Below are 15,210 nucleotides of genomic sequence, written 5' to 3'. Positions count from 1 at the left end.
AGGTTCGGGCGGGCGGGGGAATGGGGGAGGAGGGGGGGGGGGTTGTGTATGTGTGCCCGCGCGCATGCAGCTGCCGAGGTCAGTCAAGACCTCCCTGACCTCATCCGAGACGGCGCTGATCACACGGGGCTCGCCTCTGACATCAGCGCCGAGCTCAGCTGACTGTCAGCCTTTATTTATTCCCTCGCGATTGGAAGAATACCGGAATTGAGACATGCCCACTTGTATGATCCAATCATGTCTTCTTGCTATATATATTCAAGGCAAAAAAATCGACTTCTTTCCCTCATCTTTCTAACCTCCTTCTTCTCTTCATTCCTTTCACACCACCCTTGTCTCCTTCCTTTCACCCTTCTTTCCTACCTTCCTCTTTTACCTTCTCTCATGTCCTTTGTTCCTCCTTTCCTTCAGACCATTCTTCCTCCTTCCCCTGTTCTTTTTCTTTCTTCCTCATTTACTTCCTGAAAGAATTCAGTGTTCTGTTACAGCTATTTTTGACCCACCTTGCGCAGCATATCAAATACATAAAATGATACATTTTCAATTTATTGTACGATCCCATTTTGGCAAACAGCTCACCACAGGTGCCAATGTTAATGCTGAATAATCGCCCAAAATGACTTTTAAAGTCCAACGTCTTTCTAAGTGAAATTAATTATATTCCCAGCAGCGTTTTTAACGTGTCGAATTGATGGTTTGTACTCGACCGACTAGCTCCTTTTTGGAGCGATCCCTGTCTTAGCCCCGCCCTCCCGAGGCGTGCGGGGACGAAAATCCAACACGCGTTTTGAAGCAGAGAGGCGGGGGTCGCGAAAACGAGGAAAGAGAAGCTTCCCAACTTGTCCTCCCGCCGGTGTGAGACGGCGTCTCTCGCCCCCGCTTGTCCCCACGAGACCGGCGCGTGAGACCGCGTCGGCCCTCCAACAAGATGCAGGCGGAGGACATGGAGGTCCCTCTGCTCAATAACCTCAACGACAACGGCGACAGGCTGAGGTCGAAAAGCAAAGATGTGTTCAAGGAACAGCAGAAGGAGTCCGAGGTGGGTACGAGCGAGAGGCGTTCGCGTCCGTCGGAAACGGCCAAATTTTTGGCTTCTCCCGTGGCGTGGTTGTTGCTGGGGAGCTTTTTTTTTCGGGACAGCTGCACGTTCCCTTCTTTGCGCGGCTGTCCCCAAAGCATGTAAGCAGACAGGCACACTTCAGAGGTTATTTTTGCGAGCGGCTCCTAAAAATAACCCCCGCTCGTAATCCTGCAGCGTTGCTTGACGCGGAGACTGCAGGTGGCGAAATGTGGCTGCTTGCTGCATGGATGCCATCTAATATTTACATTCGTACATTGGCCACTATAATTTATCAGGAATATTCCTTTTTAATAATGTTGTGCTGTGTGTGTAATGCTTGGTGGCCTACCTCTGTCTGCGACATTTTGACCTAGTCTGAACATTGCAAAGGTCACATGATTGATTTTGATTTGAAAGGCATTATCACGAATAATGGCTAATCCTGCATTGACGTCACATTTTGAATAGCTTCTTGTGTCTGTTTTGTTACAAAATCCTGTACTTTTTATAACATGTAGGTACATTTTTTGTGATTAGTTTCATAAATTGTAATTATTAAATTTCCTTTAAAGATGTAAATAAGTTCACTCTTTAAAGCTAATCGTTAAAAATCTCTAATAAAAATGGTTGCATCTTTTTTTCAATCTCTTAGTACCTCTATTTTGGTAAAAACTCCTTGATGTTGAATTTTATTGAACTTGTAATTATTTAAGAAGTGTACTGTAATATATTATTAAATGTTGCTTTAATAGAAAAAACAAGGCTACATTTAAAAAAAAAAACCCTCTTGTACCTCTATAATGATCTGGTTATTTGTGATATTTTGATTAAAAACTAGGGACCGGTGAGTACTGATATCAGATATCGATATCGAGTCAATAGTGGCCCTTATTTTACGATAGCGAGCCATTGTGGACGCTGCCGATACCGGCCGCCGATACTTAAAAAAAAAAAAGTCCTCATTGGTAGTAGTTGGCGGCTATAATGCGGCAGTTTGACACATTGGCGCATCATTATCATCAGTCTTAAAAAAAAAAAAAAAACAGCAAAACCCTCCTTTGATGTTTTGTAACAGATTTCTTTTTGTTTTGTTTTGTGTTTTTATACAGTTTTCCATGCACTTCTGAGTAGGGTACTTAGTGTAAGGGTCCAAATCCTGTTTGATTAGATACACATCTTGATGCAGTGTACCTAATTAAGTGTCCTTTCATCGCTTTTCATGCTTTCTATGACAAACTGTTATTGTTCATCCCCCTCCTATGAATAAATAAATAAAATACATTTGCCCTCCCTGGCGCTGGATGCCGTGAAAGCCTCTACATCATCCATTTGAGTGAACTGGAGCATATTCATCTCGCGGGCCTGCGTAGACCATTCCTCGGTGGGGTCTTTTGGGAGGTACGATGTCGCCAAAGCACTTGGCGCCAAAGCGCTACGTTGACGGCTGATACTGTCTGGCCTCAGCAGCATTCCAACCTACACAATGCTCACGGCTCATTCATTCAATTGTTTTTTTTTGTTTTGTTGTTGCTGTCGTGGGTTGTCCGCGCGACATATGTCCACAGGCGAGTGTGTTTTGTGTGGGTTTGTTTCTTGACTGCCTGAGCCAGGACGCCAACATAATATTTTCATATTCAAAATCAACCCGCCGCGTCATCAAGCCGTCGTTATGATAGCCGCTAACCTGTTTTTGTCTTTACTGGAACTCGTTTGCATTGCCCGGAGCAGATGGCGGCTTGCTTCCTGTTGCACTGGCTTCACTTTTTTTTTTTTTTTTTTACATACAACATAAGAAGCTCTTTTAGCGTCAGCATATTTACACTTTAACATCTTTGTCAAGGCAGAATTTGTTGTGTGTGAGAACGGTAGGCGTTACAAAATGTGATCAAGCGGCTATATTGTGCTTTGTATTATATTTTACTTTCTTGGCAGAGCTCCATGGAGTCTCCCAATCTGGAGTTTGAATACGGCGACACGGACACACTCACCGCCGAACTCTCAGGTACCAATTTTGTCAATTCTTTTTTTTGGGCAAAGTAGGGCTTGGGCGCCACATGCGCCACACATCCAGCATTTACATGATCAAGAGTCCTGTGATAGTTGTTGCATTTATTTGTATTTTTTTGGGTTTAATTCACTCATTCAGTGCCAGACATTTTCAGACCCTCTTTTACCCCAACGTTTAAAAAAAATATATAAAAAAATAGAAATAAGTTCATGCAGTTGAATGGCTGGACTGTGAAAAAACATAAAAACGTTTTTGGCACTGGATGAGTTAAAGCCATAAAATTGTATTCTTTTTTTTAAATAATGAAAAATTGGTTCAGTTATTCATTGTTAAATGCAAAAATAAAATTTGTAAAATTAACAATGTTACTTATCCATTTCATTAAAAAAAAAAGGATTCATTTTTTTTAACTACATACATAATTAACATAAGTGTCTCATTCAAAAAGTAGTAAAATAAACAATTGGACATAACCATTTATCAACATTTTATTTATTGATTCCATAATTGATGCATAAAAAAAGAGAATAAATCAATCTTATGTTAATCATTTAAATAATTATTTTAATCTATAAAATAAAATTGAAACTATAAAACAAGATATACAGTGTCGTGCAAAGGCGGGAAATCCACCCCATTTAAAAAAAAATTAGATCGTATTATATAATTGATTTATTTTAATAAATAAATATTTTATGTATATATTTAATATTCATTTATGTCATAAAATATATTTATAAATAAAATTCCACCATATTTGAGAAATATTTGAGCTATTTCACATACCCTTTTCCTACCTATATTTCCACACATGCAGATATTTTCTCCAGACTTCCGTCACTGACTTGCAAACTTGTTCTTGAGCCTTAATGGCTCAAAAAAAACAAAACAAAAAAAAAAAAAAATCCTGCGCTTTAGCTCACGTGTGCATTGTTTTTTTTCCCAGAGCTTTACAGCTACACAGAGGAGCCCGAGTTTGCCCTGAACAGAGACTACTTTGAGGAAGACTTCCAAAGCCATGGTACTGCGCGTGTCTAAAATCGTTACTTGATATTTATTCACGATGTATTTGTATAGTACATTTCAAAAGGCCCATGGAACGATATTTCACTGACACTGCATGTGGAGGAAGTGTCCTTGCAAAATGACCTTGACCGCGTCGTCCGCCGCGCAGCCCGAGGCCGACGGTGGATCGATCTGAGCGCGGAGGAGCGCCGCGCCTACGTGATGAGATTACTGGACGCGCTCGAGGTGACCGACCGGGACAAGAGGCTGAAAGTGGCCCGGGCCATCCTCTACCTCGCTCAGGGTGCGCGGCTCATGTCGCCGTCTCTTCCGCGCGGTACGAATGCTTTGTTATTGAATCGGTCTTTTGCGCCGCGCAGGGGTGTTTGACGAATGCGACGGCGAGGCGGACGTGCTCCGCTGGTCCAGGCGCAACGTCTTCCTCCTGTACGACATGGGAATCTTCACAGCCCTGCTGGAGCTTCTCAGCATGGAGATGGAGTGAGTACAAAGTCCCAGGAGGGAGCCGTAATGCCATTTCAAGCGAGGCACAAACCAGAGACGGACGGATGCAGCGTAATCGGCGAACGTCTGGATCCGGCAAAATGCGTTTACGCGCGTTTTGTTTATGCAGTAACAGCCACGCGTGCAGCAGTGCCGTGAGGAAGCCCGCCATCTCGCTTGCAGACAGCACAGAACTCAGGTGAGGAATACGATCGATTGCACCGCTTGTTCTCGGCCTCCCTTTTTTCCCCCCAAACAACTATTAAATTATTACCAAAATGATCGTGATTTTTTTTTTTTTCCATAATTGAGCAGCTTCACGTTTCGTGTTTTTTTCCCTCCAAAAAATGTGAGCTGCTCGATTATGGGAAAAAAAAATTAATCATGATCATTTTGGTGTTTTTTTAAATTTATTTTTAATTATTTTTCACCCCAAAAATCGGGAAGCTACTCGATTATGGAAAAAAATATTAATCACGATCATTTTGGTGTTTTTGGTGTTTTTTAGACCGCAAAAATCGTGAAGCTGCTCGATTATGGAAAAAAATATTAATCACGATCATTTTGGTGTTTTTTAGACCGCAAAAATCAGGAAGCCGCTCGAGTATGCAAAAGAATATTAATCACGATCATTTTGGTAATAATTGAAATCATGATAATTCAAACGAGCAATTATTTTTGAGTGCAAAACAAAAATGTTTGAACGTAAAAAGCATGGACAAATAAATTTCTTTGAAACACTATGCAAGTTCCTTTTAAATTAGTTTTTAAAAAAGATAAAAACGATGCAGATGGACAAATTGAGATTTTCTTGTGAAAACAGTGCGTTGAATACGAATGTTTATTAATACTCGTTTTTCACGATTATGTCAACTTTGTAATAATCGTAATTGAATTTCGATTAATCGCACAGCCCTGCCTTGTGTCTCTCAAGAGTGTTGCTCAGCATCATGTACCTGATGGTGGAGACCATTCGAGTTCAAACGGAGGACGACGGACCCGAGTGGAGAGCGGCCAGGGAGGCCTTCAAGAACGAGCTCGGTGGGTGCAAAGCGCGCCAAGCGCAAATATGCGTCATTTGTTTTCAATGATTTCTTTCGCCCACTCAGGTGCGCCTCTGTACAACGGCGAGCCTTTTGCCCTGCTTCTCTTCTCCATGGTGACCAAATTCTGTAGCATGAACGCACCACATTTCCCCATGAAGAAAGTACTGCTCCTCTTATGGAAGACTGTCCTGGTTAGTAACGCTCGCGACGAAGGCTGAACCATTCTGAAACGCGCCCCCCTCCAATTTGAAAATGGCATCCGACTACATTTCGATGTCGATCCTCGATTCCCAGTTCACCCTGGGCGGCTTTGAGGAGCTGCAGGAGATGAAGGTGCAGGGCCGCCAGCGTCTCAACCTGCCCCCGCTCCCCGAGGACAGCATCAAGGTGGTGCGGGCCATGAGGGCCGCCTCGCCGCCCGCCTCCGCCATGGAGCTCATCGAGCAGCAGCAGCAGCAGAAGAGAGGGCGGCGCAGTCGCAGGGTACAGAAACATCAAAGCCCGCGTTGTTCGCTCGTTTCTTAGCCGTGAATTGACTTTTTCATTTTCCTTTGGGGCCCATCCCCAACTTTTCAGTTGATCTGCTCTTTCCAAAACACCCTACAGTGGCGCCAAAGCCCTGTCTAAATAGGAAAGTAGTAATTGGTGTCAAGGAAGTATTGTTCCGAGGCCAGGCTTGTATCTCAAATCCACTTTCTCCATCGAAACGAATGGAAACGCCATTGATCCGTTCCAGCCCCCGCAAAAACACGGCGCCGAAATTTGTCATGTGGTTTTAACAAGAAAATGAGTCCTGCAAAGTTGGAACGTTGAATGAAAATAGAGGATTTTTTTTTTCCTAAATGCCTCATTGTTTTTAGTTCACGTCACTGTTCCCTCACTTTTGATTAATTGCTCTATTTGAATATGTAAACAAATAATACATCATCGCTGTCATGTGAAAAACACTTATGCCCATTTTTTTTTTTTCCAATTTTCTCATTTTTAAGTTAATGGTGTTTTCGCATCAAAGTGAAGATTTACAAAAAACAAAACAAAATTGGACAGAAGTGTTTTTCACAGAACACTCTCCATAACCTCTACTCACCACCCAGGCTAAAGTTAAATCCTCGCCAACATACACACCCGGTCTCAGCCTACTTCCTTGAGACCAATTACTACTTTCCCATTTAGACAGAGCGACATCTTGGGGCATTCCAGAAAAAAAACACAGGGGAAATAAGCCCCAAACAAAACACCGGTGAATAGTAAACAGCGAATATGTCAGAAACAAAGTAGAGGACAAGTGGGTACAAGAGCGTGTGACCCATTTGAGCTCACAGCCTACGCAACATTGTTAGCACTAACACACCATCCGCACTTAACAGTTGTTGTTGTTTTTTTTTTTGTTTTTTTTTCCCATTCCATGAAAGCGATCCTTCTCTAACACATCCACCAATAACCGAGCCCAAATGCGGCTCGCCGACAGGCTCGCCCTCGAATTGCCCTCATGGTGTCTCATTGCGCCTCTTCCTTGTGTCCCCACAGAGTGCCTTTGTTGATAGCTTGGAAGGAGACAGTCCCTTTCCCAAGAAGCAGGTCTTTACCCGCAATTTTTTTTTTTAATTCATTTCTTTTTTGCATTTTTGCATTTTCCCTTGCATTGAGCTTTTTATTGTTTATTTTCTTTGCACTCCTTCCCTTCACCTTTGTTTGCCTTCTTCGCTCTCCTCTCTAGCTTTCCTCCTCCCTTTCTTCTCCACATGCAATCACGCCGGGATGCACCAACGCTGACATCAATTAGCTGTTTTTTTTTTTTTTGTTTTTTTTTTTCATTCGTTATCAACGTCACGTTTCCACTGAGCAGTTCAGCTCCTCAGGAACCAGAATTGAACTTTCATATATTAGAGAACCAAAATAGGATTTGATTAGATTAGAGGTATAGATTTGTTTGAACACAATTTTAATCCTTCAAGGGCAAAGTTCGCAGAGGCCAGAGTGACTAACATTAGCAAATTTCCATGTTATGTGTAAATGGGCCCCAAAATATGTAATCTGGATCAGATCCAGATTAGAAAATTGAAAAACCGGCCTTTAATGCAGATTGTCAATTTTTACAAATGTATTGTTAACCTGGTTGATTATTGTCTTATTTGATTCTTTTTCTTTTTTTTTTAATTAAATTTCAAATTGATTAATGAAATACTTTTTCATTTTTTTGAAATACAATTATCAATGACGTTGGTTCAAAATTGGAGTTGATGAATTCTTTTCTAATTTTCAGTTTATGTAACTAAATAAATGAGAAGAAATAAATACATGATAGAATTTATAAATAAATCGATTTATAAATTGTGTCAAAAAAATGTCAAATTAGGTTATAGACCCAACATTATATCTACATTTTTGTCATTTTTTTTTTTACAATTTTATTTAAGAAAAAAAGATTAAGTCTGTAATCAATGTACTTTCCTATTATGAATTAAAAAAAAAAAACAGGTTGATATGTATTATAAAGTTGGTATTTATTATTAAAATGTAATTAGAGTCAGCCAGGAAGTTGATATTTATTATTAAAATATAATTCGAGTCAACCAGGAGGCCATTTTCCATCTGTAGCCCCTGGACAGATGTACCAAAAGTCACCTGCAGAAAAATGACCTTTTGTTCATTTTGGTAACCTTCACAACTCAAAGCTCGGCGAAAACTTTCAAGTGGTCTTGGTGCAGCCCTTTCTGTCTTCTTGTTATTGTTTGGGTGACCACCTCCTTGACCGATGCCATTAAATGCAGTCGACCCCTCTAGAGAAGAAGAAAAAAAAAGCGCTGACTCATGCCTGATTGCTTGCACTAGCGCCGCACTCATTCATCGTCGCGACGCTGCGTCCACGCGAAATGTTTGTGTGTAATTGTGCGTATCCAATGAGTTTAGTTTGCGGATGTACGGTAAGTGGAATTCAAAGTCGGCTCGTGTTTGAACGTTTGATTTTTGTGGACAGAATGGAATGGCTGATGACACGGAAAGCACTTTGCTATCCATGATTGCAAATGTGTTAAATAGTTTTTTTCACATTTTGTTAAAGCGGAAGTCAACCGCCAAATTTTCTTTACAATATGTTCTAAAGTTGATATTCTGATTAATATTGTGTTTGTGGAGTACGGATTAAGTAGCGGAATCCATCTATTTTTAGCCATCTCAGGAGGCGGCCATTTTGTCACTTGCTGTCGACTGAAAATAACATCACAGTTGCTCAGGGCTCTCAACCAATCACAGCTCATGTTTTCCGGAGCTGAGCCGTGATTGGTTGTTACTTGATCCCTGAGCAGCTGAGAGGTCATTTTCACAGTGACAAAATGGCCGCCCCCTGAGATGGATAAAAACGGGTTCATTTTGCTTCTTAACGTATATTCCACAAACGCAACTGTAATCGGAATGCCGTGTTTAGACTAGTGCGGGTGCATACAAGGTCCAAAGAAAATTTTGGGGGTGACTTCCACTTTGACCCATTCACTGCCAAAAACGTTTTTATTCGTCTTTTCACAGTCCAGCCATTCAATCCCAGGAACTTTTTTTATATTTTTTCCAAGCGTTAGGGTAAAAGAGGGTCTGAAAATGTCTGGCAGTTTAAGTAGCATGAAGGCTGAAAATACTCATTATCTCACAACTCTGCTTGTGCACATATTCCTTATTTGACCGACTTAAGACTGTAAACCGAAGTACTTTGTCGTTGTTTGTCCTCCCGCCCCAGCCGCTGGTCAAACAGGACAGCCTGGACACGTACAACGAGCGGGACCCCTTCAAGAACGACGACGTCCGCGACGAGGAGGACGACCCCGAGGACGGCGACGGCGGCATGGAGGGCGAGGTGGACCCGTTGGACCGCGACGTCATCATCCAGCCGCCGCCGCCGCCGCCTCCTCTCCGGCCCCCCACCGAGAGGGTCAACTTCCCCAAGGGCCTCCCCTGGGCCCCCAAAGTCAGGTTAGATTAGTTTGTAAGCGAATAAAAGCAACTTAAAACATATTTATTTTTGAAAATGCATTCATCTCACAAAATATTTGGTTCAAGGGTGTATTGTAAAACTACCTGCAGGGAGAAGGACATCGAGCACTTTCTGGAAACCAGTCGGAACAAGTTCATCGGCTTCACCCTCGGGAAGTCAGTGCTCCGTCAGCAACCCGGACTGGTTGCCATGCCGATAATCGATCTAAGGCCGCTTGCAAATTGTGTTGCAGTGACACCGAGACCCTCGTAGGCCTGCCCCGACCCATCCACGAGAGTGTAAAGACTCTTAAACAGGTGAGCGAGGCAACCCGTCTTTTTCTGTCTCTTTCCTCTGGTCCATGTTTAGTGTGGCACACGCCGCACAGCACAGCGACAACTTGTCATCCTTTAAAAAGGCCGACTGACTGCTAACCTTTAGCTTTCGCCTGCTAGTCTATAAGTTTCCTGAGACGACTCCCTTTTCTCACTTCCCCTTTCCATGTTTAGTGTGGTACGCGCCATGTAACCAACCACACAGCACAGTGACTACTTGTCATCCTTCAAAAAGGCCGACCGCTAGCCTTTAGCTTCAACGTGCTTGTCTATAATTTTTCCTTTGAATTTCCTGAGACAACTCCCTTTTCTCAGTTCCTCTGGTCCACGTTTAGTGTGGTCCACACCAGGTTACCACACAGCACAGACTACTTGTCTCTCTTTCCTTAAATAGGCCGACTGACTGCTTAAAGACACCTGTGATGCTAATTAGAGGAGACTCCGTGGTTGAACAAGTCCCTATAGTCAAATTATTGTCTTTTCTCGAGGGTACCTACATTTTTGTCCAGTTTCATGAGGTTGTTTTGAAAAAAGTTATTCTGTTGACCCACAACTCAAAAGCAATGTCTGATTTTCACGGGTTATTTTTTTTTGCCAAGTTTGTATGTTATCGTCACTGTGCTGTTTGGTGGCATGTTGCGGACCACACTAAACGTGGACCAGAGGAAGCGAAGGGGATCTTTTTTGGAACCATAATTCAAAAGCAATGTATTTTTTGGAAGGGGGGGGGGATTAATTTTCATTTTGTAATGTGCTTGTCTTTTCCCTGCAGCACAAATACGTGTCCATCGCCGAAGTGCAGATGAAACGTGAGGAGGAGCTACAACAGTGTCCACTCAGCTTGGTGAGTTTCTCATCAACTCTCTTACTTGTCATTACGCTCTCGTAATTTTCGTGCGCAATTTTCCCCTGCCGCTACGCAGGGCGAGGAGGACGTGGAGGAGACGCCTGCCGAGATGCTCTACCTGGGAATGCTTCCAAACCTCTCCCAATACGTGGTGAGTTTTGTTCACGTGGAAATCGGAAAGGATGAAGTGATCCAAACGATGTGGCAGCTCGTTGTCGTGGTTGGCATGCCTGCCTCAGAGTTTGGAAGGTTTGGGGTTGGAACTACAGAAAATAGCTGGCCGGGGAAATACGTTTCAAGACATCATTTTCTGGATGAGTCGAATCAACTTGATGTTCGATTAATCGAATCAATTAATCGATTAATCGGGGTGAATCGATTTTAAATCGATTTCCGATTCATCCCCACTGGATGGTGAAAGTATCTTTCCTTCCTGTGTTAGATCGCCCTCCTGAAGCTGCTATTGGCCGCCGCACCGACCTCCAAAGCCAAAACGGACTCCATCAACATCCTCGCCGACGTGCTGCCGGAGGAGATGCCGTAAGTGCGGCCGCGCTCGTCCGTTCTGCGCCGTCGTTGTAGAGAAGAGGCCGCAAACTGGGACGCATGGACCAGGTCACTTGTAGATAAAGAAGATAGGAGAGGGAAGATTTTTTATGAAATGAATAAATACATATAACTCATTCACTGCCAGATATTTTCAAACCCTCTTTTACCCTAATGTTTTTTAAAAAATTGGGGAAAAAAAATATAAATAAGTTCCCGGACTGAATGTCTGGACTGTGAAAGGAGATATAAAAACGATTTTGGCAGCGCATGATTTAATTGACCAATTTTAGAAAAAAAAAAAATGCGTTTGTAAATTAGTTTATTTGTGTTTCCGTGCAGAATCACAGTCCTCCAAAGCATGAAGCTGGGCATTGACGTCAACCGGCACAAAGAAATCATCGTCAAGGCCATCTCGGCCCTGCTGCTGCTCCTCCTCAAACACTTGAAACTCAACCACGTCTACCAGGTTACGCTCGCGCTCACGCTTGCGCTGCCCTCCCACTCCCAAGCGCGACATTTCGCCCCTTCCAGCCTCTCTTTCATCCTTTCCGTTTGCTGCATTTTTTTTAAAAATAGGCTAACCTTTAAAGTTGAAGTTATAGTGCCCTCTGCTGCCAGGTAGAGGCTGCGCAGCCACTGCGGCAGTTTTAAGGAGGTCACATCTGTATCCATTATAGTCAAGAAATATGATGTAAAACTTCCACTGTTCTTCCTCCCCCAGTTTGAGATCGTCTCGCAGCATCTGGTGTTTGCCAACTGCATCCCACTCATCCTCAAGTTCTTCAACCAGAATATCATGTCGTATATCAGTGCCAAAAACAGGTAGGTTACATATATATGTATATATTTCTCTCAATTATATAACCATATCACATTTCCTTATGTTTTCTATGCAGTATATGTGTGTTGGACTTTCCCCACTGCGCCGTCCATGAAATGCCTGAGCTCACCGCTGAGAGCTTGGTGAGTCCAAACAACTGCCCGAGCCTGATTATTTGAAGCTCATTCCCCAAAAAACGTTTTTTTTTTTTTAATTTATTTATTTTTTAAAGTGACCATTTGGTGTTTGCTGTGTTCTCAGGAGGCTGGAGACAACAATCAGTTCTGTTGGCGCAATCTGTTCTCTTGCATCAACCTGCTGAGAATCCTCAACAAGCTGACCAAGTGGAAACACTCTCGGACCATGGTGAGATGCGATATATGAAGCATTTGAATTTCGGGGTGATTCCCCCGCTGTAAAATACGTGCCTCGGCGCCTCGCCTTGCTGTGTTTGGTCTCCGTCAAGATGTTGGTGGTCTTCAAGTCAGCCCCCATCCTCAAGAGAGCTCTAAAGGTCAAGCAGGCCATGATGCAACTGTACGTGCTCAAGCTGCTCAAAATCCAGACCAAGTATTTGGGCCGGCAGTGGAGGAAGAGCAACATGAAGACCATGTCGGCCATCTACCAGAAGGTCCGCCACCGGCTCAACGACGACTGGGCCTACGGGAACGGTAAAAAAAAAAAAAAAAAATCGCCCCTGGACTTGTTAGCATGACGGTGTTTGTGCTATCCATGCAAAATACTATAAAACGGTCTGGATGCTGTTGCCATAGCAACATGCGAAGGGTAAATTTCAGGTTCAGCAGCCCTTGTGGGAGAGCAAGTAGTCTGTCATGTAGACTGTAAAAAAAAAAAAAAGAGAGAGTGCATTTGATTTGATGAAACTGACACATGGGCGAAGTCATTGGAAACAAGTTTAAAAAAAAAAACATGTATGACAAATGTGTAAACTAGTATATTTAGTAATAAAATAATAGACCATTCTATTTGATACATTTTCTTATTATTCACATTTTATAATTCTGACATTGAACTTTCAATATTATTTAGAATACTTTATTTTGAATTAAACAATTTAATACAATTTAATGAAAAAAATGTGTTTTACCGATATATAATAATCCATTCTATTTTGTAAACTTTATAATTTATATTTTTTTCATAATTATAGATTTTTTTTAATTGAAATCAAATTATTTAGCAAATATTTTGTATTTTGTGTAAAATATATATATATATTTTTTTTTTACAAAATAATGCTTACTCATTTTTAATTGCACTGTTTGTTTTGTTATGAATTAACCAACTAATTAAAACTGCTTATTTTGGTAGTCTTTTTCAATTAAAAAAAAAAAAACCTAATAATAATGCATTCTCATTTTTAAATGTAATTATAAGTGTTATTTTATTTACAATAAATCAATTATAAATACAATTTGTAGTTAAAAAACATCCTCAAATTACAATTTTGTTAATACTTTTGAATTTTATTCGCTACAACAAATCAATGAAACAATTATGCCATATTACATAAAGGAATTTCTATATTTTAATTCATCAGTTTGTGGAGAAGAAGTCCAAATGAATGCAAAAACGCGGGTTGTACTTGACCCGCCTTTGTAGTAGAGGGCCAAATGTGCTAATGTGCTAATTAGCGATGATGTCCACGTGGTCCAGATATCGACGCGCGGCCTTGGGACTTCCAGGCGGAGGAGTGCGCCCTTCGCGAGAGCATCGAGAAGTTCAACAGCCGGCGCTACGACAAGAACCGCAACGGCGACTTTGCGCCCGTGGACAACTGCCTGCAGAGTGTGCTGGGCCAGCGCGTGGACCTGCCCGACGACTTCCACTACAGCTACGAGATGTGGCTGGAGAGGGAGGTGTTCTCGCAGCCCATCGAGTGGGAGGGCCTCCTGGTGGTGGACCAGTGACGACGGGGGAGGGCGAGCGCCAGAACTGAGGTAGCGGTTCCTTAGGACAAGCGGTTCTCGAGCTGAGATCTCGCTTGCAGTAGCTTTGGGGGTCCGCTAAATCATTAGCATTCAATTATTATGTCATTCATCTTTAAAAAAGGGCATACCTACATATGGGGACCAGCGCGCCAATTAAACAAACACAATAAATTCATTAGTCCTTCCTACCTTAGCTTAGATTTACCTGTTAAAATATGACTTTATTCCGTCAAAGTTTGCCTTTAATATCATAAGCTAACGACTTTACCTTTTAAAACTACAATTTTATTCTCCTGATACGTTTTATCCCGCTAAAATAGACAATTTGTCCTTTTAAAGATGATGACTTTTTTAACAAAATGTGACTTTAACAACAAAATGTTTTTTGTGTACTTTTTTTCTGGAGAATAGGCAACACTTTATGGCTTTTTGTACACACGGTGAGCCTAAAACCATATTTGAACGATTCGTAAATTATGAAAAAAAAAACAAGTTTTAGATAGTGTATCAGTATTCTTTATTGATTTTGGTAACAGTAAATTAAATTTAGGGAATTACAATCTCTACATGTTTGCAATTTGACATTCGTGGACTTTAAAAAAAATGTTAATAACCCATCCCCCATTATTGACAGCTGCTTATTCACATTTTTTTTGTGGCAACTAGAATGAATGTCAATAATTTGCTGATTTTCCCAATTCGCGGCTGTCCCAATCCCTCACAATTAGGATTGGAGAGGGGTTCCTTGCGAAAAAAAAAATGTACATTGATCCCAAAATTTTGAGAACCCCTGCCTTAGCTACATCTGGTAGCAACTGCGTTTACGACTCCTGCGCTTCATAGGCACTCTTCCAAACTCTTGTTACTGGTAAGTCCTTTTTAAGTCCCCATTTTGAAAACATGGGTGCTGGTTGAACCCTTACTTGTTTGTATATGTTTGTGGTGAACATTGTAGTCTAAAAATGTACATTTTTCCTCACAAAGCGTGTTTGTTTGTCCATTTGGATTTTAAAATGATTTTTTAAAATGTGTTTTCAGCGGGGGGGGGGGGGGGCGGGAAAATTTTGGATTTTGATAGTCAATTATCCAGGGTGTGCCAAAACATTTGAAATCATTTTGTTGA

At 41.7% G+C, this 15,210-nt stretch overlaps 1 protein-coding gene across 4 annotated transcripts; it reads left to right on the top strand.

Annotated features, from left to right (window-relative positions):
• Positions 1 to 60: 60 nt before the first annotated feature.
• Positions 61 to 14,700, top strand: strip2 (striatin interacting protein 2). Of its 4 annotated transcripts, none has more exons than XM_086022701.1 (22): positions 61 to 1,039; positions 2,993 to 3,062; positions 4,015 to 4,089; positions 4,243 to 4,377; positions 4,454 to 4,574; positions 4,708 to 4,776; positions 5,512 to 5,618; positions 5,687 to 5,814; positions 5,918 to 6,106; positions 7,151 to 7,201; positions 9,351 to 9,583; positions 9,695 to 9,760; positions 9,838 to 9,901; positions 10,692 to 10,763; positions 10,843 to 10,917; positions 11,209 to 11,306; positions 11,655 to 11,781; positions 12,037 to 12,137; positions 12,212 to 12,278; positions 12,397 to 12,501; positions 12,602 to 12,806; positions 13,813 to 14,700. In XM_086022701.1, the coding sequence occupies exons 1-22, from the start codon at positions 929 to 931 to the stop codon at positions 14,064 to 14,066; spliced, it is 2,523 nt and encodes an 840-aa protein (XP_085878827.1). In that variant the 5' UTR covers positions 61 to 928; the 3' UTR covers positions 14,067 to 14,700. The 4 variants fall into 4 exon arrangements, with proteins under 4 accessions (XP_085878827.1, XP_085878826.1, XP_085878829.1 ...); XM_086022700.1 differs by having other exon boundaries at positions 9,671 to 9,760; XM_086022703.1 differs by lacking the exon at positions 7,151 to 7,201.
• The last annotated feature ends 510 nt before the right edge of the window (positions 14,701 to 15,210 follow it).

Source organism: Filicampus tigris, chromosome 22 (genome assembly GCF_054856515.1).
Source record: "Filicampus tigris isolate MCC_2025a chromosome 22, RoL_Ftig_1.0, whole genome shotgun sequence".
Lineage (NCBI taxonomy): Eukaryota > Metazoa > Chordata > Actinopteri > Syngnathiformes > Syngnathidae > Filicampus > Filicampus tigris.
The sequence above is the reverse complement of the archived record's forward strand: the minus strand, read 5'-3'. Positions and strand labels throughout refer to the sequence as shown.